At 34.0% G+C, this 24,981-nt stretch overlaps 1 protein-coding gene and 1 pseudogene across 1 annotated transcript; both read right to left on the bottom strand.

Moving 5' to 3' along the window:
- Positions 1-10,910: 10,910 nt before the first annotated feature.
- LOC137837625 (uncharacterized) lies at positions 10,911-11,366 on the bottom strand. The gene has a single exon (XM_068646697.2). It carries the CDS (start codon positions 11,364-11,366, stop codon positions 10,911-10,913), a length of 456 nt encoding a protein of 151 aa, XP_068502798.2.
- A 410-nt stretch (positions 11,367-11,776) lies between these two features.
- On the bottom strand, positions 11,777-23,125 carry LOC137837645 (uncharacterized; annotated as a pseudogene).
- Between the last annotated feature and the right edge of the window lie 1,856 nt (positions 23,126-24,981).

Here is a 24,981-nt window from a genome sequence, read left to right as displayed (position 1 = left end):
CTATAAAAGGAGGGCTTAGGTCCTTCACAATTCAGATTGGAATTTTATAGTAGAGAGACTATACTCAATTTGGGAGAGAATTTGTGAGTTTTGAGTCTTCCTCTTCTTTGCCTTATCTTGTGAGCTATGGTGAGCTTCAAGTGGTGGCACTCCATCACTTATCTTGGTTCAAGGTTCCAAGTGGCGTGAATGGCTTCTTCCAATTCTCAAAATCCAGCAAGCATCTTATTCTATAAGTGTTCTTCTTCCCTTTTCTTCAATTTTCCATTCGGTAGTTTTGATTCCTAGAGTTTACTTCTTTTTCTACCGTTTATTTTGTGTTTCCAGCATTGTGTTCTTAATTCTGTTTTGGTTCAGTAGCTATCATTTAAATTCTGTCCAGTTTTAATTCTTGTTCTTCTTTCCTTTTGTTTTGATTCAATTTGACAATACATGGACTTCAATATGAGTCTTGGTTGGTGCTTAGTTTTGGTGAGTTCTTGAATTTAGAACATTGATCCAATTCTAAAGTAGAGTGCCTTTTAAATCCAGCTCAAGTTGTTCCTAAGAATGTCAAGAATCATGTGTTCTTGTAGTTACATTCACATCATGTGGTATCTAGAGTCTAGGCTTGTTTTTGCTTAATTCTTGAGTTGTATTGCACTTTACTTTCAAGAGCTCTTTAATTCAAGTTGTTTACCATTCTGTTTTAGGATTTATTTTGAGTTTTCTTGCTGTTTTCTTTTGTTACACCATGTGTTTGTGAAAAGGACTCTAGCACTCATTGTTCATATGAGTATGGCTGCTCTTTTGGAATGGCATTCTCCTTCCTAGAGCTGACCTTAAGCTTCCTTTCACTTGTGGTTATACCTTGTTATATGTCTTTTAATTTTGTAATCATGTCAAGTTTTGTCTTAGTCATGTTATTCCATAATTGTCATTACTTCTTGTAGTACTTTTATTGCTTTGATTGTTTCTTGCTTTGGTATTACTTTCTGTTTTTTAGTTTATTGCTTGATCCTTTGTGCATTTTCATTTTTAGATTTGAGTTCATGCTTGTATCTTCATTCTATACAAGTTCTTTTACACAAATTCCATTATGTCTTTGCTAGTTCATCTTACTGTTTTTCTTTCCTGAATAGGATACTCTGTTTTCTTACAAACGTGCTACTGTTTTCAATTTACTGCAATTAATTGGCTCACTGAAAATTTGTGAAAATTTGGATTTACATACTTCAAAGTGTTACAAAAGCATAGAAAAAAGAATCACTCAAAAATTCCAAGTACACAAAAAATGATAAATAAAATACGAAAAGTGTACAATACTGCCGAAAAGAATACGGTAATTGGGCAGCAATTTTGAAAAAATTATTTCTCTCAATTGGCTTACTGTTTTTACCTCATTCCAGTGCCATTTTTGAGTTAAGACATTGAAGTTTCTGTGGTTAATTTTTCACAGTCCAGTTCGCTTTCAATCGGTACAGTTAAATCTGTAAACATAGCACAGTTTGCTTTAAAAAAAAAAAAACAATACATTTCCAGTAGCTGTTTTCTGTTTTCTTTAATCTACTCTAGCACTTTTCTTTAGGACTCTTTTTGTGTGCCTTCTTTATTCATTGAGTTCCTTATTTTTCTTGATTGTCTTTCATTCATATTCTTTCTAGTTTGTCATACATTACTCTCTGTTTTTGGTTTAGCTTTTATTGTTTACACCTTTTTCTTGCTTGTCTTTTTGTTCTTCTTAAAAGTTGTGTGGAGACTTGTTCTTAAGTAAGTTGGTTTGCTGTAACATATTTCACTTGAAGCTACTCCATTTCACAAGCAAGGCTTGGTTGAGGACAGAATTTTTTCTTGGAGTGGTTTGAGTGCTTTCTTGGGCATTTTCCAGCAACCTATATCTCACTGTTTTTAATTGTTTAACAAGTTTCTTTCACTGTTTTTGTTTGCTGTTTTTGTGTATTTTCTGCTCATGGCTCATTTCTCTAGTGGAGAGTCCTCCAAACCGTGCTCACCACAAAAGGCAGCCCTTTATGAAGACTTAAAGAATGCCAAGCAATCCAATGCTCACTATCTTGAGGTGATAAGGAAGATGGAAGCACGGCTCCAAAGTTTGGAGTTAAACCGAGAAGAAATGCATCAAAACCGTGAGAGAAGAACTCCTCCTCCTAGTCGGCATTCTTCAAGGCACTCCCATGGTTATTATGAAGATAATCCAAGGCCAAGACATCATCACCATGAAGAGAGGCGCCAACATGTGGCTGGCCCTTGTTCTCCAAATGTAAAACTTCCTAGTTTTAGTGGTGATAGTGATCCCAATGTATACTTAGGATGGGAGGCTAAGGTGGACCAAATTTTTGATGTAAATGGGGTTAGGGATGAGCATAGGGTTAAGTTAGCTTCTTTAGAATTTTTGGACTATGCCATGCAATGGTGGCATCAATACCTCATGGACATTGACCTACACAAGAGGCCGCCCGTGGTCTCTTGGAACGATTTGAAAGCATGTTTACGCGCTAGATTCGTACCCCCACACTTTAGGAAAGACCTTATGTTGAAACTCCAACGGTTTCATCAAGGCGCGCTAAGTGTGGATGATTACTTTAAACAACTAGACACGCTTTTAATTCGAGTTAATATGGATGAGAGTGAGGAGGCTAAGATAGCTAGGTTTGTGAGTGGACTTCGAAGGGATATTCAAGACGTGGTAGAGTTACAAGAATATTCTTCTTTGGAAAATGTGGTGCACCTTGCTAGCAAAATTGAAAATCAACTTGCAAGGAAAAATGCTTTCAAAAATTCTTCTAAAGATAACTACTACCACTCTTCTTGGAAAAATAAAAACTCTTTTTCAAACATCCCTTCTAAGGACTCTACTTTCAAACCTAGAGAGTCTAAGCCTTCCACTTCCAATGCTAGGCCTAAATCACCACAAAAATCGTCTAGTAAGAAGTGTTTTAAATGTTTAAGCTATGGACATATTGCTTCTAATTGCCCTACTAAACGAACTATGTATATGCATGATGGGGTAGATAGTAGTGAGCATGGGTCCGAATCTTCTAGACATTCCTCACCTTCTAGATCCCCAAGTGAGAGTGAAAGTGAAAGCCCACATGAGGGTGACCTATTAGTAATAAGACGCATGCTTGGACAAGTTTTAAAACCTTTTGATGAAACTCAAAGAGAAAATATTTTTCATTCAAGGTGTCTTATTAGTGATAGAGTATGCTCTTTGATTGTGGATGGGGGGAGTTGTGCGAATGTGGCAAGCACAAGAGTGGTAGACAAACTTGGATTGCCTACCATCTCTCATGCCAAGCCCTACAAGTTACAATGGTTGAGTGAGGTGGGTGAGATAGTTGTTAACAAGCAAGTCCTCATTACATTTTCTATTGGTAAATATAAAGATGAGGTCTTGTGTGATGTTGTCCCAATGGAAGCCACACATATTCTTTTAGGTAGGCCATGGCAATTTGATAGAAAAGTTTTTCATGATGGCTTTACCAACAAAATGTCTTTTCACTTCCATGGACACAAAGTCACTCTTAAGTCTCTCTCTCCAAAGGAAGTACATGAGGACCAAGTTAAAATGAGAGAAAAAAGAGAGAAAGAAAATGATATAAAAAATTCCAAGAGAAGCCTTCTCATGTCCACACAACAAGTTAAAAGGGTAATAGTTACTCAAAAGCCTATTTCTTTAGCTATTCCTAGGACTATTGACTGTGAGTCGGCTAAGGATAGTCCCACATGTTTGGACAAATTGGTAAAGGACTGTGAAGATGTGATTCAAGATCCTCCTAAAGGCTTACCACCTTTAAGAGGGATTGAACACCAAATAGACTTAATGCCTAGGGTTTCTTTACCACATCGTTTAGCATATAGGACCAATCCCAAAGAAACTCAAAAAGAAAATGAAAAGGAAATTGAAGTACATGATAAACCGAGTCTTAATACCTTCTCAACTCAATCACTTTTGTTGACTCGTGCTACGCCTACAAGGTCTTCTTCTTCTTTGTCATTTTCATTACCTAAGGTTCCTACTTCCACACCATATTGGATAAAGAATGTTAAGGATGATTTTTTCATATTTCCTATTTTACCAAATAATATCATTCCTAAACAATCTTTTCCAACATGGTCTGTGTATAGACCATCTTTTTCTGAACTCCCAACATTTCAAAGTGATAAGTCATGTTTGCCCATTTCTTCTTGTCTTCTCTTATATAATAGCAAACTGACTTTGTTTTATGCAGGAGTACTGAATTCGTGGACGAATTCTCTCCAACTCGGGGAGTATGATGGATATCCACTAGGAGAGGATTTTATTAATGAAGGAAGAGGATTTTCACCTACACATTTGAAGTTCTTCCTTCTAGTCTTCTCACAAATTAAAAGAAGTCAAAGAGAAGATCAAGCCTAAAGATAAAGAAGTCTACAAACTCTCAAATAATAGGCTTCATATTAAATATCTCTCTTTATAGTTTCTTTTAAATTGTAAATAATATAGAATAATGTTTAGAAAGGTGCTTAGAGGGAAACATGAGACACCTCTTTTGTAAAAGCATCTTTAGGCTTTAGCTTAGCAAATTCTAGAAGCTTGGGGAGTGAGCTTAGTAAGGGGGTGTGATCTTAGGAGTTTTTTGGGTAGCTTAGGGAATAAGCTATGTAAATGACCAGCCCTTACTCCTATAAAAGGAGGGCTTAGGTCCTTCACAATTCAGATTGGAATTTTATAGTAGAGAGACTATACTCAATTTGGGAGAGAATTTGTGAGTTTTGAGTCTTCCTCTTCTTTGCCTTATCTTGTGAGCTATGGTGAGCTTCAAGTGGTGGCACTCCATCACTTATCTTGGTTCAAGGTTCCAAGTGGCGTGAATGGCTTCTTCCAATTCTCAAAATCCAGCAAGCATCTTATTCTATAAGTGTTCTTCTTCCCTTTTCTTCAATTTTCCATTCGGTAGTTTTGATTCCTAGAGTTTACTTCTTTTTCTACCGTTTATTTTGTGTTTCCAGCATTGTGTTCTTAATTCTGTTTTGGTTCAGTAGCTATCATTTAAATTCTGTCCAGTTTTAATTCTTGTTCTTCTTTCCTTTTGTTTTGATTCAATTTGACAATACATGGACTTCAATATGAGTCTTGGTTGGTGCTTAGTTTTGGTGAGTTCTTGAATTTAGAACATTGATCCAATTCTAAAGTAGAGTGCCTTTTAAATCCAGCTCAAGTTGTTCCTAAGAATGTCAAGAATCATGTGTTCTTGTAGTTACATTCACATCAACTTATGTCTTAGATCATTTGAGCAGTTGGGATGAAATTCTACTTTTGGTAGAGTTCACTTACAATAATAGTTACCAAGCTAGCATAGGAATGGTTCCTTTCGAGGCATTGTATGGAAGAAAGTGTAGGACACCTCTATGTTGGTTTCAGGATGGTGAAAGTGTGTTAATTGGACCAAAATTAATACAAGAAACCAATGAAAAAGTCAAAATGATTCAAGAAAGATTGAAAACATCTCTTAGCAGGAAAATATCTTATGTCTTTTTTAGAGTTACACCGTTCACTGGTGTAGGAAGAGCACTCAAATCCAATAAATTGACTCCTAAGTTCATAGGACCTTATCAAATTCTCAGGAGAATAGGTCCTGTGGCTTATGAAATTGCTTTGCCTCCTCCTTTAGCTAACATTCACAATATTTTCCATGTATCCCAGCAAAGAAAATTTGTACCTGATCCCAACCACATTCTAGAGTCTGATTCCATCCAAGTGAAAGAAAATATGTCATTTGAAGTGAAGTCAATAATAATTTTAGATTCACAAGTGAAACAACTTCGGCAAAGAATATTCCCATGGTGAAAGTATTGTGGGATCCCTTCTCTGTAGATTCCACTTGGGAAATTGAAAAGGGGATACAAGCATCATACTCTAATATCTTTCTTAGTAAGTTCTTCTTTTTCTCCTTCTTATTTCTTTCTCCATCTATCCCTTCTATCTTCTCTTAGGGTCGGTTTTAAATTTGAGATTATGAAGGAGATGATCCTCTCTTGATATTGAATTAATATAGAAAAAAATATTATGTGCTAAGGGTGTGTTTCGATTAAAGAGAAAATTTGTGGGGATTTGAGGGAGTGGATTTATAAGGATGTGAGAGGGAAGTGTGAAATGTTTGGATTGAGATATGTTAGAGTAGATCTATAAGGAAAATTTATTGGAGGTTTTGAGTAATGTGATGTTTGTGAGAAAATTTTGAATTATTTTAAAGGTGTAAAATGTTACTTTACAAATTTACCCTTACCTATTAAAAAAATTAATAATGAAATGAGTTTGTTTCTGTTTAAAAATAAATAACTTTCACATATTCATAAATTTAAAAATTATAATTAAAAATAAATAATTGAGAGAGAGAGAAAGAGAGGGAGAGAGAGTTTAGTTGTAAACAAAGTTAATTAAAACGTGATTCCAATATTATTGAAGGAATAGATTGTTTGGTTGAAACTACTAGAACTGAACTAAGAGAATTGTTGAAGATCAAAGGAACACTTCGGTGGATCTTGACTCCTCACACCTATATTATGGATTTTCAAAACTAAAATTAGAAACAATTCACCAAAATCAAAACTCAAAGACACACATGTTTCACAATTGTTGCTGCAAGGAGAACTTTGAACAAAATCATCCACATTACTGAATAACCAGCCATTCTTACAATTTTTCTGCTTTTCCTTCAATATGCTTTATATGATTTGTCAATATACATTTGCCTTTATATACATGTGAATTCAAATTCAACATATTCTAATACTCAAATTTAAACTTTATTTTCATAATACTATAAATATAATTGAATATTTATGAGTATTAATGTGTAAGTTTTAAATATTAATTAAAAACTAAATTTACATTATTTTCTTTAATTTCCATTAAAAAAATCATTAAATAGAAATTGATTTCAGAGAAAAATAATAATTAGTTATTTGATTAAATTAGATATTATTTTAGAGACTAAAAGAATTTATTAGTATATAAAGTAATTTTTATTATCTATAAACTACTCTCTAAATTGATAGCTAGCGATTAATTTAAATCCTAAAGTTTGTAGTTAAAACATTGGTAATTAATTATATATAAATTTATAAATTTTATGTTGATTCAGAGATTATTAATGTGTAGCTTTTAAATATTGATTGAAAATAAGAATTTATATGACTTTTATTAATTATTAATTTTGTAAAATTCAGTGTATATTTTAAAGATTCAATATCTTTTTAACATATTGTCATTAATGAAGAGTTACGCGTAAATATATAAAATAAGTTTATATATGAACAAAAAATGTGTGATATTTAAATATTAATTAGAAAATAAAAATTAACAGGACTTTCATTGATTTTGTAAAATTCAATAAATCCTTTAAAAGCTAATTATTACTGTACAAAGAAAAAAATTCATTTTAATATTTATAACTAGAAAATAGATATAAACTATCTATGTATGATTTTTTTTAACATATGAAATTTTGGATTAGTGCTTATTTAATTTTTTATTTTTTATTTTTTAATAATATGTTTTTTCATATGATGATAGATGATTGTGGTTGCTTGAGGTGTGAGTCTAGCTGAGATGTCAAATTGAATAGTTATACTTAACATATGAAAGTTTTTTATAAAATAGAAAGTATTATAAATGTTTCTATCATGGATTTTGTGTATATCAAGTAAAAAATAGGAATATAAATTATCAATTTAATATCACTCAAACAATATTTGTAAGTTTTATTTATTTTTAATTAGTTGGTTGTAGATAAATAGTGAAGAGATAAATGTTTTACAAGCATGTCTTTTAACACTACCCAATAACACTTATTACAAATATTATAAGTAACACTTATTATACTAATTTTTAATATTATAGATTCTCAAAGTTTCAAACTTTTTAAATAAAAAAGAAAACAATAGTACAATGAAATGGAGATTAATGAGAGTTATAATTAAAAAAAATAGAATAAAAACATGTCTTACTATGTTTATATTTTTTTTTTTTATAAAAAGTTTTCATATTAGACATCACTATGCAACTTGACATCCCAGCTAGATGGACACTTCAATTACTATGCTTATGTTTATAAGTGTTATAATTTGTTTATCTTTTTCACTATATTGTTATTATATTTATTATATTTTATTAATATATTATGCTTAATATTATTATAGGGGAATGATTGGTAAGTTTATAATTTATTATATATTTATTTTAAAAAAAGAACACTATATAGGAATGTTTAGGTTCAGTATTAAAATTGAGATTATGAAGGAGATGATCCTCCCTTGATATTGAATTCATATATAAAAAAAAAAATGATGTGCTAAGGGTGTGCTTGAATTAAAGAGATAATTTTGGGGGATTTGAGGGAGTGGATTTATGAAGATGTGAAAGGGAAGTGTGAAATATTTTGATTGAGATATGTTAGAGTGGATCTATGATCAAAGTTTATTGGAGTTTCCGAGTAATGTGATGTTTGTGAGGGAATTTTGAATTATTTTAAAGGTGTAAAATGTTACTTTACAAATTTACCCTTACCTATTAAAAAATTTAATAATGAAATGAGTTTGTTTTTGTTTATAAATAAATAACTTTCACATATTCATAAATTTAAAAATTATAATTAAAAATAAATAAATATGTGTTAAATGTAAATAGGTATAATTTAAAAATTATAATTAAAAAAATATGTATTCAACAAATTAAATAAAAACAAGACTTCATGTAATTTCTTAAAATATTAAAATGTATTATAAAATTCAAAAATAAATCATTAAATAAATAAATAAATTATTTTTTTAACATTAAAAACCCTGTAATAATGAAAAATAAAATATATTACAAGAAAAAATATAAAATAATTAACAATAATTTTTGTTTTATAAAACATTATAATTAAATAAATTATAACTCATAAACATAATAATTATACACATAAATATATTAATATAAACACAACAACAAATTAAATAAAAACAAAAATTCTAAGTAATTCTTTAAAATATTAAACATATATTATAAAATTCAAAAATAAATCAAATCTTATATAAATAAAAAATAATATTTTTTAATATTAAAAAACCTTACCGTAATGGAAAAATAAAAAAATACTATAATAGGATAATAAATGAATTTGAATTCAAAGATAATATATGCTCACGTGACTTTTCCTCTATATCTATTCATTTTTTTTGAGAAAATGATATTTACTCTTCACTGGTATTTGACGTGAATCTAATAGAAGTTTAATGAATAAAATAATTTTAATATATAATTTTTATAATAGATTAATATATATAATTGAATATCAATTTTTACATGAAAAAAATTAAATATTATCATTTATACCTTTTAGAGTGCTGTTATTAACAAAGATTTATGTGTAAATATATAGAATAAGTTCATTTCTAGAGTATTAACGTGAAAGTTTTAAAGTTTAATTGAAAAATTAAAATTTACATAACATTTTCATTAATTTTTGTAAAACTAAATTTAGATATAATATTTTTACCAGGTTATTTAGATAGTTTCTAACTTTTATTATTTAAGAAGCTTGTTTAACTTTAATAGAATCTGTTTGCAAATCAATTTTTATTTGACGTAGATTTTTAAAATATTAACTTCTAAACTTTTATATTTATTCTATTATTATTTTTTAAATATTTATTAAATTTTTCGTTTTATTTCAACTAGAGCGAGTTATTATTTATTTAACTTATTCCCCTCCATTTATACGTACTTATTTTGACTTTATTATAATATTTAATTTATTACTCCAATACACTAATTGATATAGTATTATTAATATTATTTTTAAAATTTTGATTAAAAATATGCTATGAAATAGTATAAGATTAATAATATAATATAAAACAAAAGCAGTAATTGAAACTAAAAAAATTGCAATTAAAGTAATCCATCTACTAATAAAAATTTAAAGATTTAAAATATATATTTTTAAAAACAAAAAATATAAACATCTCAAAACGTAAAATTTATAACTTAATTACTTTCAGGTTTCAATTTCTAACTAGTTTTTGTGAAACATCACTACTAATACAAACTAATTTTAGAGACCAAAACTAATTAGTTGTTATATTTAATAAATTAGAGACCAGAGACTTAAAAAAATTAGTTTCTATTATTGTTAAATAGTTTCTAAATTGATATCTAATTAGCTATGAAGATTTGTTCAATGGACTCACTATTGGATTCTTTGGGAGACGACTTGGGGTCATCTGACCACTATTATACTATTATCTTTCTAGCATTGGACAAGTCTACGCTTGATTCATATTAATTTGATAGCAAAACGACTGAAACAACAAATATCAAGAAACCAAGATTTGCAAGAATTATGAAACATGCCATATTTAAGCAGAAAATTAAACTCAAACAAAGCAAACAAAAGCAAGAGACAAAAATAAATCCTAAACTATAATTCTCCTCCCCCATACTTAAATCAAACATTGGTCTCAATGTAAAAACAGTTAATAAATGTGTACGATAAAAGTAAGAGAAGGAATACTCCCTCTTCAAGCTTGAAGGTAATTGGGGGCTTGCAAGGTAATCTCTTCCACCGTCTCTTCTTGAGGAATCTCATGAAAGAGCTTTAGACGATGTCCATTCACCTTAAATGTATTTGTAGATGTTAGACTCTGCAATTCTACAACACCATGAGGATGGACATGGGTGATAAAAAATGGACCAATCCATCTTGAGCGCAACTTTCTAGGCATAAGCTTTAATCTGGAGTTGAACATTAACACACGTTGGCCTGCAACAAACTCCTTGCTAGTGATGAAGTGGTCATGGAGTCGTTGGTCCTCTCCTTGTAAAATATTGAGTTCTGATATGCCTCCAAACGGATCTCATCCAGCTCTTGCAGCTGGAGTTTTCACTACTCTCCTGCCTTGTCATAATTCATGTTGCATGCCTTTATTGACCAATAAGCTTTGTGCTCGATCTCCACAGGTAGATGACAAGCTTTTCCAAAGACGACCTTAAAGGGAGACATCCCAATAGGTGCTTTATAGGCTGTACAATGGGCCCAAATGGCATCGTCAAGACGTTTACTTCTATCTTTCCTTGTTGGGTTAACCATCTTCTTCATACTGCGCTTTATTTCTCTGTCGGAGACCTCAGCTTGGCCATTTTTTTGTGGATAATATGGTGTGGATGCTCTATGGATCACCCCATATTTCCTAAATAGACCATCTAGTAACCTGTTACAAAAATGTGTGTCTTGGTCGTTGATGATAACTTTAGGAATCCCAAATTTCCAAAAGAGGTTAGAGCGAATAAAAGTTGCAACAACATGAGAATCATTAGTTCTTGTGGCTATTGCCTCCACCATTTGGAGACATAGTCCAGAACAAGTAAGATATAAGTGAATCCAAAAGAGACAGGAAAGGGACCCATGAAATCAATACCCCACACATCAAAGACTTCACAAAAGAGCATGGGTTGTTGGGGCATTTGTTGTCTTTTGGAGATAGCAGCGCTTGCTCTTTGACATCTCTCACACGTGGATGAGACGATCCATGCATCTCTAAACATTATTGGCCAAAAGAAACCACAGTCCAATACTTTTCTTGCAGTACATTGTGCAGCTAAGTGTCCTCCAAAGGGTGAGGCATGACAAAAATTCAGCACAGATGGGATCTCATGGTCAGGAATACATCTACGTATGATTTGATCACTACAAAAACGCCATAAGTAAGGATCATCCCAAACATAGTACTTGGACTCACTCTTGAGTTTGTCTCAATGTGCCTTGGTTGCCAATGGTGGAAAAATTGAAGTAGCAAGGTAGTTCACTATGTCAACATACCAAGGTATTAGTTCAGATGTGCTAGATAGTCTAAGAAAAGATCTAACCTCTCTAATAGAAGAGGGGTAAGGTAACTGTAAAATAACATTCAATCTAGCAGGGTCTAACTGAATAACTTTTTAAGAAATTATATGGCCTAGGACTATGCCTTGTGACACCATAAAATGACATTTTTCATAGCTTAATACAAGATTATTTTTTATGCACCTATCAAGTACCTTACTAAGGTTAGTCAAACAATCATTAAAAGAAGAACCATAAATGCTGAAATCATTCATAAAAACTTCAATGCAATGTTCAATCAAATCAGAAAATATGCTCATAATACAACGTTGGAAGGTTCCAGGAGCATTGCACAAACCGAAGGGCATCCTTCTATAAGCAAAGGTACCGAAGGGGCAGGTAAAGGTAGTCTTGTGTTGATCTTCTGGTGCAATCCAAATATGGAAATAGCCAGAAAAACCATCCAAGAAACAATAGTGTGTCTTACCAGCTAAGCGCTCAAGCATTTGATCGATGAAAGGAAGGGGAAAGTGGTCCTTCCGTGTGGCTTGATTCAAGCGTCTATAATCAATACATACTCTCCAATTGTTCTACACTCTAAGGGGAATACGTTCATTATGCTCATTCTTTATCACTGTTATCCCAGATTTCTTGGGAACAACTTGAATTGGACTCACCCAAGTGCTGTCAGAGATAGGGTATATGATACCAGCTTGTAGCAGCTTGTTGATCTCTTTCTTCACCACATCAAGAATCTCGGGATTAAGCCGACGTTGAGGCTGCCTCACAGGTTTTGTCCCTTCTTCTAGTAGAATTTTATGCATACAAATAGCAGGGCTGATACTTGGAATATGTGCCACCGTCCAGCCAATGGTTTTCTTGTGCTCTTTAATCACCTGTAACAATTTTTGCTCTTGTTCATCAGATAGAGAAGTGGAGATAATCATTGGAAGTTGCTCCTTTTTTTCCAAATAGGCATACTTAAGATGATTTGGAAGTGGCTTCAGTTCAAGTGAGGGCGGTTGGATGATGGACGGTAATGGTCTATTACTGAGAGAAACTTCAGCAACCTGCAATTTATCGGGGCTAGAATCATCTAATGTTGTCAAGTGTGTATCAACAACATTTGCTTTAGTTGCAAAACCTGCATCACAAAGGTTAGAACAATTTAGACAATCAGATGAAATAAACTCATCTATCTCAGAGTCTGTCCAATCAATTAAATCAGAAAGATCACAATCCTCTAAAAAATCCAACACATTATCATCCATAATATCATCCAAAATGTCAAGATGATACATAAAGTGATCTTCAACTGGGTGTTTCATAGCGTCTAAGATATTCAATTGGACTAGATTGTCTCCAAACTCCATAGTCAGTGTGCCTGCATGAACATCAATCTTGGTGCGGGCTGTCTTCAAGAAAGGTTTGCCCAAGATGATGGTTGTGTTGAACCAAGTGTGTTCAAGCTTTGAAGAATCCAAACCCTTTGAAGGTTGATGAAAGGCTGGATGTGCTTGTTGTTGCTTAGCTGTCTTTTAGATAGGATCTGGGGTAGATTTCATGTATAATCCACTCTTGATTGAATCCAAAGCATAAGCATTCTCAAACCTTTTAAAAGAAAAGTGTTTTTCAAACTAAGTGAAAAACAACCTATTGTTTTGTCGAAACAACCGATTGTTTTATAACTTAGATGTTTTTAGAAAGGTTGAAAATTGTTTTCAATGGTTGACTTGCTGTCAAAACCAAAACAACCGATTGATTCGTGGAAACAACCGATTGTTTGTTTTGGTACCATAACAAAAAACTGTTTTGTGCTTTGACTGAGCATAACAAAAAACTGTTTTCTAACTATTTACGCTCCAGTTTTTAATGCTTTGACCAATATTTAAATGCAATTAATAGTTTGTTGAGATTATGCAACAAACAACTTTGTTTTAAATACAGAAACATGGATTCACGCTTCATGACTTTGGATTAACAAATTGAAGCTGTCCAGAATCAGATTTTTGATCTACAATATGCCAAAGATGACTAAAGAGGAAAAACAACCGGTTGATGTCACGGAACAACCGATTGCTTTTATGACTTGTATCAGTTTCTTCTGTTTTCTGCTTCTGCTCTTTAATTCTATTTTATTAAGAACAATTATCTTTATATCTTTTCTTTGTGTCTATTTGTGAAGATAAATAGGGGGAGATTTATGCTGTGTGTTGTTTTCATTTTTTAATTTTTGCAAAACAGTTTATGGTTGTTTAAAGAAAGCCTTGTAGGTTTTTCTGTGCTCTGATATTTTGTTCTGATATACTATTTCTGTTCTAACCCTATATCAGAAGTGCTTTGCTTAAACTGTATCTTGCAGGAACTGCTTCAGATTCAACCAAAACTAACACAAGCAATTAGGGATTTGTCTTCACCAAATAGGGGGAGATTGTTGAACCAAGTGTGTTCAAGCTTTGAAGAATCCAAACCCTTTAAAGGTTGATAAAAGGCTGGATGTGCTTGTAGTTGCTGAGCTGTCTTTTAGATAGGATTTGGGGTAGATTTCATGTATAATCCACTCTTGATTGAATCCAAAGCATAAGCATTCTCAAACCTTTTAAAAGAAAAGTGTTTTTCAAACTAAGTGAAAAACAACCTATTGTTTTGTCGAAACAACCGATTGTTTTATAACTTAGATGTTTTTAGAAAGGTTGAAAATTGTTTTCAATGGTTGACTTGCTGTCAAAACCAAAACAACCGATTGATTCGTGGAAACAACCGATTGTTTGTTTTGGTACCATAACAAAAAACTGTTTTGTGCTTTGACTGAGCATTAAATGATTTTCTAACTGTTTACGCTCCAGTTTTTAATGCTTTGACCAATATTTAAATGCAATTAATAGTTTGTTGAGATTATGCAACAAACAACTTTGTTTTAAATACAGAAAAACAGATTTGTGTTTTAAGAACTGATTTGAGATTTTGAAAAAGTTGAGAACTGCTTAGAGATTGAAGTTGATCAAAGAATGTGAGATAGGATTTTCATCTTGTATTGATTTCAGATTTGTTCTGTAACAAGTGTAATCCTTTGTATCTTTTGAAAGAAACTTTCTATGTGTTGCTGAGAAATGTTTTGTGTTCTAAGGGATCAAGATCAGCAATCTTAGTGTTGTTGTGTTGGACCAAAGGAAATGTGTGTCTTGAGGGAATCAAGGTCACTTCTTTGGTTATGTTGTACGTGATATAGGGTTGATTGCTTAGTGAATTCCCCAGTGGTTTTTGGGAAGACTGGATGTAGCTCTGGGTTTAGAGTGAACCAGTATAAACCTCTGTGTGCATTCTCTCTATCCTTAATCTTTTTAAATTCAATTTTGATATTTGTGAATCGGTATAAACAACTGATTGTTTCTGCGAAACAACCGATTGTTTTTCTGGTGCTGTGCTTTTTGCTTTGTGTTTTGGCAAACTGATTTCCTTATCAACTGTTTCTCGAAGTAATTTCATTCTTGACTTAAAAGTTTGTGAAAACCCTCTTTAAACCATTCACCCTCCCTCTAGTTTAAAGCCATACATTCTTACAATTGGCATCAAGAGCTTGGTTCTTGAAATTTATTCAAGTGTGATCCTAAAATCTTTTTAAAATGGCTTAAAAGTTTTCTTTTGGGGAAGGTGCATGTTTAAACAAACCACCTTTGTTCTGTGGTATGAAATATGATTTGTGGTGCATAAGAATGAAATTCTTTGTTGAATCTTTAGATAGAAAAATCTGGAATATTATTACAAAGAACTATCTCATGCCTATATCTGAAAATGATTCTTCTGAAACTGAACATTTTGATTGTATAGCTATGAACATCATTGTATCTGCACTTGATTCTAATGAATTGCTCAAGGTTTCAGAATGTAGGTCTGCCAAAGAAATGTGGAATACCCTTGAAGAGTATCACAAGAATCCAAGAAGTGCATTGATGGAAAAAGAAGAATCTTCTGCTGAATCTTTCTCTTCAGAATCCAAAAAGAAGGGTCATGTTAAAACTAAATGTCCCAACAGAAGGAAGATAAACTTCAAGAAACATGAGAAGAAAGGTAATTCAAGAAAAGCTTATAATGATAAAAGCTCATCATCAAGTAAGGAAGAAAAGGCAAACTTATGCTTAATTGCTGAAGGAGATGATGAGTCAAGTAACTCAAGTGAAGTAAGTTCTTGTGCTTCTTTAAATGAACAAAATTATAGTGAATTGCTTGAAGCTTTTCAAGAAACTCACGATGAAACTAATCGATTGGTTATTTCAAACAACCGATTGAAAGAACTTAACAGCTAGCTGGAAAAGAGAGTGAAGGCACTTGAAGAAGAGCTTGAAAAATCTAAAAATAATTTTAAAAATCTTGAAACACATTTCAAAAACTCTTCTTGCAAGTGTGACACTCTCATTTGTGAAAACCTTGAGAAAAAAGTGCATTATCTTGTTAATACCGTGGATAAACTTTCGAAAGGAAAATCTAACTTTGAGAATGTCTTGGCATCTCAAAACTGTGTTTTTGGAAAAGCTGGTTTAGGTTTTAATCCACAAAACAAACAAGATAAGTTTTCAAAAGTTTTTTCAAGAAAGCCAGTAAAACAACCGATTGTTAAGTCGAAACAACCGGTTGTTACATGCTTTTACTGCATGAAAAAGGGCCATTCAGTTAGATTTTGCAAAATAAGAGTTTTCTGTTCCCAGGGCCTTCATGAAATGGATTCCTAAAGGATGTGAGGTTTCAAATGAGAAAAAGAAATCAATTGGACCCACATTTGTGAAGAGGCCAAATCTTGTTGCTTGAACTTGTACCGACCCGTCCCCGGGCGTTGACCAAAGTCAACACTTGGTGGGACCCATCAGGGGCACAATGAGATGAGAAGGGAGACGGCCAGGCCTCGGGCGTTGACCGGCCTCGGGTGTTGACTAGGTTTGGACCAAGAAGTACCTACAGTTGGGTAGGACCACCCCCCGATACCCACGGGTAGGAGTGACCGTGGAGGGGGCGACCAAGTAGGAGGTGGTACGGTAGGGGCGTGGAGGCCTCGGGCCTCGGTATCTCAGAAGAGTAATAATAGAAGAGAAAGGTGGCTCCAAAGCCATACTCCCAGTACCAGTAGGGAGAGACCCGACTCGCGAAGTACCTATGCATGAGGCGTGGAGATGCAGCAATGCGCGCCACCTTTAGAGAACCACTGGGACAGATACGACCCAAGAGAGGGCCACGTCCCAGGGGGTAATCTGCATGCGTGGTACGTGAGAAGGGCAGAAATACTCCCAAGGCGAGTGACTAGAGGCTGGGGCGCATGAGTTGGCACCCAGGTAGTCACCCCCCGCGCCAGATGCACTTCGAGGGAGGGAGACTCACATGCTGGGATTTCCCTAAGTTGGGCTACAGTGTCGTAAGGCCTCCCACACAGAGTTGCGCTTAAGTTAGAAAGAGACACGTGGCAGAAGCACTGACAAGGTATAAAAACTCTCGTTGTCAGGAGTTTAAGGTACGTTCTACTCATTTGATGCTTACACACTGTACGCACGAGTGATTTGAGAACAAGAGAGAAATCAGTTAGAATTCAGTTACGCACCTTCAGAACATTGTAGTTGTGGTGTTCTGATACGGAGGTGCACGGTGTTTTCTGCCAGTACTGACTTGAGCGTCGGAGTGCAAACGGCCGCGAGGGCGCCCTTTGTTCTCTCTGTTTCAGGTATTCACAGTGGCGAAGGGTGAAGGTTTGGAACGAGGAAGAAAGAGTCCTTGATACGCAGGTCTTAGCTATGCACGAAGAACAATCTGGTCAACCGACAGGAACAGAACTCATGTTTGTGTAGGAAATCTAAAGAAGTGTGAGGGTCTGAGTCATCTGATCAAGTTCTTGGAAGAAAAAGACTAACATTGAAGCTGAATCAATGTTCTGTATCTCTCCAAAGGCTCTCAATGATCAAAAGAGGCTTCTTGATCACAAAGCATATGGCTCATTGAAAAAACATCATAAAGGATTACCTTCCTAATCTTTATCTTTATTTTCTGTTTAAATTCATATTCATGCTTAAAAATCTCTTTTAAAATGTTCAAATTCATCTGCTTTGAATTCTTTCTGCTCATGATTAAAAATTCAAAATCAGTTTTACTGCTGTAGAAAAACAACCGATTGTTTCCTCGAAACAACCGATTGTTTTGTGTCTGACAACACTGTGAAGAAATCAATTTAATTTCTATTTTGAATTTCTGTCTGTTGTAGATCACATTACATAAAGAATCTTTGGTCAATGAACCTGTGTTGAAAGCTGATCACGCTCAAAAAGAAGTTACAACAGTCATAAAGGAATATATTCCACAATCTTGAAAATTTAAGAGCTTTTATGACTAGTCAAAGATCACATGTGATGACCATGTGATTTTCTGCTTTTTTTGACGTTTTCAGTGCAGGGCTTGGTCAAGTCTTTTCTCTCTTAAAATCTGGTACCCACTCATGTCATTGAATGCTATGTGATTCTGTTTTTGCTTTAAAATCTGTTGTAGCTGATCTCTTTCACAAGAACAACCAATTGAGTAATCTCTTGCAATTCTTGTGTGAGTTTTTCACTATTCATTTTCTGCCATCATGGAATCAACTCCTCCCACCTCAAAGAGAGTTAAAACCAGAGCAGTAAGGTCTGGAGGAAGGCTAGAAGGATGGTTTTCTGGAGATAATGATCTAATTGAAAGGTATAGGTTTGAGACTAGCACAAAGGTGATAAACAACCCCAAAGTTGTTTCCTTTGATTGGCTGAAAAGCCAAAAGCTAGATAATGTGAGGAGGCTGCTCAAAGATCAATCTCTCAGAAAGTTCTTAGAGATGAAGGGGAACATCTACCCAGATTTGATTAGAGTGTTCTACACAAATCTCAAATTTGAGGGAAACAACCTTGTCTCTCATATGAAGGGTGTAGATATGGAGATCATCTATGATGTGTGGACTGCAGTGGCGAGTCTAAAGTATTCTGGCCTCAGAATCAACAAGGGGAACCTTGGTGTAGTGGATAATTTCAACAAAGTCCAATACTACAAGAGCTGTTTGAAAAATCAAAATGCTCAACTAAGGACTTGTTCGGTTGGAGGCTTGAGGCTTGATGAAAGGTTGCTGGGCCTTATTGTGACTTGAATTCTAACTCCAAGGGGGAGCAATCATTCTGTTGTTATAGAGGAGGACCTTATGTATATCTACTTCATAATGAAGAAGATCAGAATCAATTGGATCCACATCATCAAGGAACACATGCAAAAGGCAATGAGGTTAAGTGACTATCACTATCCATATGTTGTTTTGATTTCTAAATTTTTGTTGTATTTTGAAGTGAATCTCGAAGATGAAACATCTGAGTTGGTGAAGTCAACTCAAGAGATGAACAATGGATCTCTCAGCAAAATGGGATTCACCAAAGTAGGTGGCAAATGGATAAGCAAAGATGGTGACTATGATGCCTTATCAAGTGCTGCTGTTGATCTTGATGAAGATGAACATGCTGCTGATATGGATTTTGAACATGAAGATCATCCTGAAACAAATCAAGATGCTGGACCTAGTGCTGGAAATCAGGAAGATGAAATGCCAACCATGTCTTCTTTTGAGAGATGCATGGTCAATAGGCTTGATGGCTTTGCTGAGAATCAAAGAAATCTCCATGATCTGTGTGTAAGCAACTTCCAGAGCATTGATAACAGGTTCAACAACATGGATTCACGCTTCATGACTTTGGATGAACAAATTGAAGCTGTCCAGAATCAGATTTTTGATCTACAATATGCCAAAGATGACTAAAGAGGAAAAACAACCGGTTGATGTCACGGAACAACCTATTGCTTTTATGACTTGTATCAGTTTCTTCTGTTTTCTGCTTCTGCTCTTTAATTCTATTTTATTAAGAACAATTATCTTTATATATTTTCTTTGTCTATTTGTGAAGATAAATAGGGGGAGATTTATGCTGTGTGTTGTTTTCATTTTTTAATTTTTGCAAAACAGTTTATGGTTGTTTAAAGAAAGCCTTGTAGGTTTTTCTGTGCTCTGATATTTTGTTCTGATATACTATTTCTGTTCTAACCCTATATCAGAAGTGCTTTGCTTAAACTGTATCTTGCAGGAACTGCTTCAGATTCAACCAAAACTAACACAAGCAATTAGGGATTTGTCTTCACCTAATAGGGGGAGATTGTTGAACCAAGTGTGTTCAAGCTTTGAAGAATCCAAACCCTTTAAAGGTTGATAAAAGGCTGGATGTGCTTGTAGTTGCTGAGCTGTCTTTTAGATAGGATCTGGGGTAGATTTCATGTATAATCCACTCTTGATTGAATCCAAAGCATAAGCATTCTCAAACCTTTTAAAAGAAAAGTGTTTTTCAAACTAAGTGAAAAACAACCTATTGTTTTGTCGAAACAACCGATTGATTCGTGGAAACAACCGATTGTTTGTTTTGGTACCATAACAAAAAATTGTTTTGTGCTTTGACTGAGCATTAAATGATTTTCTAACTGTTTACGCTCCAGTTTTTAATGCTTTGACCAATATTTAAATGCAATTAATAGTTTGTTGAGATTATGCAACAAACAACTTTGTTTTAAATACAGAAAAACAGATTTGTGTTTTAAGAACTGATTTGAGGTTTTGAAAAAGTTGAGAACTGCTTAGAGATTGAAGTTGATCAAAGAGTGTGAGATAGGATTTTCATCTTGTATTGATTTCAGATTTGTTCTGTAACAAGTGTAATCCTTTGTATCTTTTGAAAGAAACTTTCTATGTGTTGCTGAGAAATGTTTTGTGTTCTAAGGGATCAAGATCAGCAATCTTAGTGTTGTTGTGTTGGACCAAAGGAAATGTGTGTCTTGAGGGAATCAAGGTCACTTCTTTGGTTGTGTTGTACGTGATATAGGGTTGATTGCTTAGTGAATTCCCCAGTGGTTTTTGGGAAGACTAGATGTAGCTCTGGGTTTAGAGTGAACCAGTATAAACCTCTGTGTGCATTCTCTCTATCCTTAATCTCTTTAAATTTAGTTTTGATATTTGTGAATCGGTATAAACAACCGATTGTTTCTGCGAAACAACCGATTGTTTTTCTGGTGCTGTGCTTTTTGCTTTGTGTTTTGGCAAACTGATTTCCTTATCAACTGTTTCTCGAAGTAATTTCATTCTTGACTTAAAAGTTTGCGAAAACCCTCTTTAAACCATTCACCCCCCTCTAGTTTAAAGCCATACATTCTTACAGGTTGTTGCACCAGAATGTGAATGCTCTCCACCCATGTCCAAAATGTAGAAATCAGAAGGAAAAACAAGTTTATTTACTTGTATAAGGACATCTTCAATAATTCTTGCAGGTTGAAATGTGCTCCTATTAGCGAGTTGAATGACTACACCTGTGGGTTTAAGAGGACCAAGACACAAAGAAGTAAACACAGATAAAGGCATAACATTTAGAGATGCTCCCAAGTCGAGCATCACATTTTCAAATCGGTTACTGCCTATTATGCAAGGAATGGTAAAAGTGCACGGGTCTTTGCATTTTTCAGGTATTGCTGCCACTGACTTTTCAATGAGAGCAGAAACATTCCTTCCCATGTTTACCTTTTCGTTCCCTTTAAGACTCCTTTTATGTGTACCCAGATCCTTAAAAAATTTGGCATATCTAGGAATCTGTTTAATAGCGTCTAACAGAGGAATGTTCACCTCGACCTTTCTGAATATCTCGAGAATCTCCTTGTCAGCCTCTACCATTTTTCTGCTTGTCTGAACAACTCTTTTTGGAAAAGGAAAAGGAATAGATGGTTTGTCAAGACTAACAGTTTCTCCTTGTACATCATCTTCATGAGACAGTTTAGGAGGAGCATCCATGTCATTATTCCTTGTGTTGACCCTTCTTTGATCATCATTCGCTGGAGGAGTAGTAATGTTGGAGGTGTTAGACGATTGAAGATGAATGTCTACTTTGGTGGATTTTCGCACAGGTGCTTGCAACTGAGTACCACTTCTCAGAGAGATGGCACTGACATTATGTGGATTGATGGTCATTTGGGAGGGAAGCTTATCAGACCCTTTGGAATTCATCTCGTTCATTTGAGTGGCTAACTGACCAATATGATTTTCCAAGTTATGAATGCTTACCTCTATTATTTGTATTCTTTCATTTGTTCTTTGTACTATTTCACTTGTTCTCTGTTGGAATTGCGTATTAACTTCAGCCATGTGCTTTATTACATCCTCCAGAGAAGATCCACCTTTTTTCTGATACAACAACTGGTGATGGGGATGGTTGTTGTTACTGGAGTTACCCCATCTAAGATTCAGATGATTCCTTTAACCCGGATTATACTTATTAGTGGACAAATAATGGTTGAGTAGTTGTTGAGGTGGGTTAGACTGTTTACCACCATTAAAGATGTTTGCAGCATAGGCTTGAAGACATTCAACATTGTTTCGTCCTTCAACTTCTTGAAGAGTGGGGGCAAGCATTAGTGGCATGGTTAACGGTGCAAATTCCACATACCCTTGCAACCATCTGAGGCATAGTTAGCTGCTTCATCATGGATATGAGATCATGTAATTGTGCCTTCATCTGAGCATGAGCAACTGCATAATTGGTTGTCATCTCATGAACTCCACGAACAGGTGTTGCAAAGTTGCTACGTGAGTAGAATTGTTGATTGTTAGAAGCCATGATCTCAATCAATTGTTTTGCAGTGGCTGGCGTCTTGTCAACTAGCGCTCCTCCACTGGCCGCATCTATCATCTGTCTATCACTAGCCATTAGACCCTCGTAAAAATATTGTATTAGAAGTTGTTCGTTAATCTGATGGTATGAACAACTTGTACATAGCCTCTTGAATCTTTCCCAATATTCATAGAGACTTTCTCTGTCTTGTTGCCTGATCTCGCATATTTCCTTTCTTATTGATGTGACTCTAGATGCTGGAAAGAATTTTTCAAGGAACACTCTTTTCAACCCTTCCCAATTAGTCACTGATTCTGCCGGCAAATAAAATAGCCAATCTTTAGCTGCATCTTGGACTGAAAAAGGGGATGCTTTAAGCTTGATGTGCTCCTCTGTGACCCCAGCTGACCTCATGGTGGTGCACACTGTGTGGAACTCCTTATGATGTTTGTGTGGGTCTTCACATGCAAGGCCATGAAATTTAGGGAGCAAGTGTATCAAACCAGATTTAAGCTCACATTGCCCATCTGGGTATTGGATACACATAGTTTGGAAGGAAACATCTGGAGCAGCAAGTTCTCTGAGGGTCTGTGCTTCCATAATTTCAAAATTAGGACTTACGGCAACAGTCGGTGATGAACTAGGATTTATAGCAGTAGTTGGTGATCAACTAGAAGACGAGGTTGTATCACTAGACATGTATTAATTGAATTTCGTATTAGACCCTTCAGAGCAATATATATATAAACAACCCTAGTCAACTCCCAGGAAAGAGAGGTGAGTCACAAATGAAAAAACTTAAAAATCAAGTCTTTCCTAGTCAGAGTCTTCGCCAAATTTCATTAAAAAGAAAAAAAAAACAAAGAGTAGCAATTGAAGTATCTACCCTAAATGCAAAATCCTTTTTAAAAAAATGCTACACTTAATGCTTTAAAAAATAGTTACAGAAAAAAAATTATGCAAAAATAAATACAGAAATAAATAAAATATAGAAAATAAAAATAATAATTATAAAAATTAAAACAAAAGCATAAATAAATAAAGAATGACAAAACAAAATAAAAAAATAACAAAAATTAGGAAATATATAAAATAAAGGCAAAACAAAATAAGATAAAGATAAAAGATATAAATGAATAAAATAAAAACAAGAAGAAAAATCTTGACTATTATATTTTTTTATTTTTTCGTTTTTTATTGTTTTTTTTATAAAATTAAACAAGAAGGAAAAAAAAATTGAATATTAGATTTGTTTTAGTTTTTTTTTGTTTTGTTTTTTAGCTTAAATCAAATTGGATTCCACAGCAAGGGCGCCAATTACCTTCAAGTTTGAAGAGGGAGTATTCCTTCTCTTACTTTTATTGTACACATCTATTAACTGTTTTTACATTGAGGACAATGTTTGATTTAAGTGTGGGAGAAAAGAATTATAGTTTAGGATTTATTTTTGTCACTTGTTTTTTTTTGCTTTGTTTGAGTTTCATTTCTGCTTAAATAAAATAAATTAGCTTTTTAGGATCGTCTAATGACTGACATGTTTCATAATTCTTGCAAATCTTGGTTTCTTAATATTTGTTGTTTGGAGGTTATATTGGGAATGGATTGATTGTCTACTAATCATATCCTTATAGATTGTGGTCGGAAGAAGTTAATTTTCCCTGGATTAGAAGGAATGCAGGTTATCTCAGCTCAACAGTTTGAAAGAGAGATAGAAGAAGGTGCAAAATTTTGTATGCTCTTGGTTTGTTCTATATTTACAGATAAAGTACAAAAAGAGATGTTTGTAGTTCAAGATTTTATGGATGTATTTCCTGATGAGATTCTTGGACTTCCACCTAAAAGAGAGAGAGAGAGTTTGCAATAGACTTGATTCCTAGAGCAGGCCCGATGTCAATTTCTCCATACCAAATGGCACCAACAGAGTTAGTTGAATTGAAGAAACAACTAGAAGACTTCTTGGAGAAACAATTCATTCGACCTAGTGTTTCTCCTTGGGGAGCTCGATTGCTATTAGTGAAGAAGAAGGATGGGTCATCACGTCTATGCATAGGTTATAGACAATTAAACAAGTCAACAATAAAAAATAAATATCCTCTTCCTAGAATTGACGATCTGATGGATCAGTTGCATGGGGCAGTTGTCTTTTCTAAAATAGATTCGCACTCAGGTTATCAAAAAAATTTAGTGGAAGCGGAAGATGTTCAGAAAACTGCTTTTAGATCAAGGTATGGTCACTATGAGTTTCTGGTTATGCCATTTGGTTTGACCAATGCTCTAGCTATCTTCATGGATTATATGAATCGGATATTCAAACCTTTTCTTGATAAGTTTGTGGTAGTGTTCATAGATGATATCTTGATCTATTCTCGTAAAGGGAAGAACATGCAGAACATCTTAGAACTGTCCTGAACATTTTGAGAGAAAAACAACTATATGTTAAACTTTCAAAATGTGAC

This window comes from Phaseolus vulgaris, chromosome 11 (genome assembly GCF_051622355.1).
Source record: "Phaseolus vulgaris cultivar YP4 chromosome 11, ASM5162235v1, whole genome shotgun sequence".
Classification (NCBI taxonomy): Eukaryota; Viridiplantae; Streptophyta; class Magnoliopsida; order Fabales; family Fabaceae; genus Phaseolus; species Phaseolus vulgaris.
Note: the sequence above shows the minus strand (reverse complement) of the source record. Positions and strands in the feature narration are given on the sequence as shown.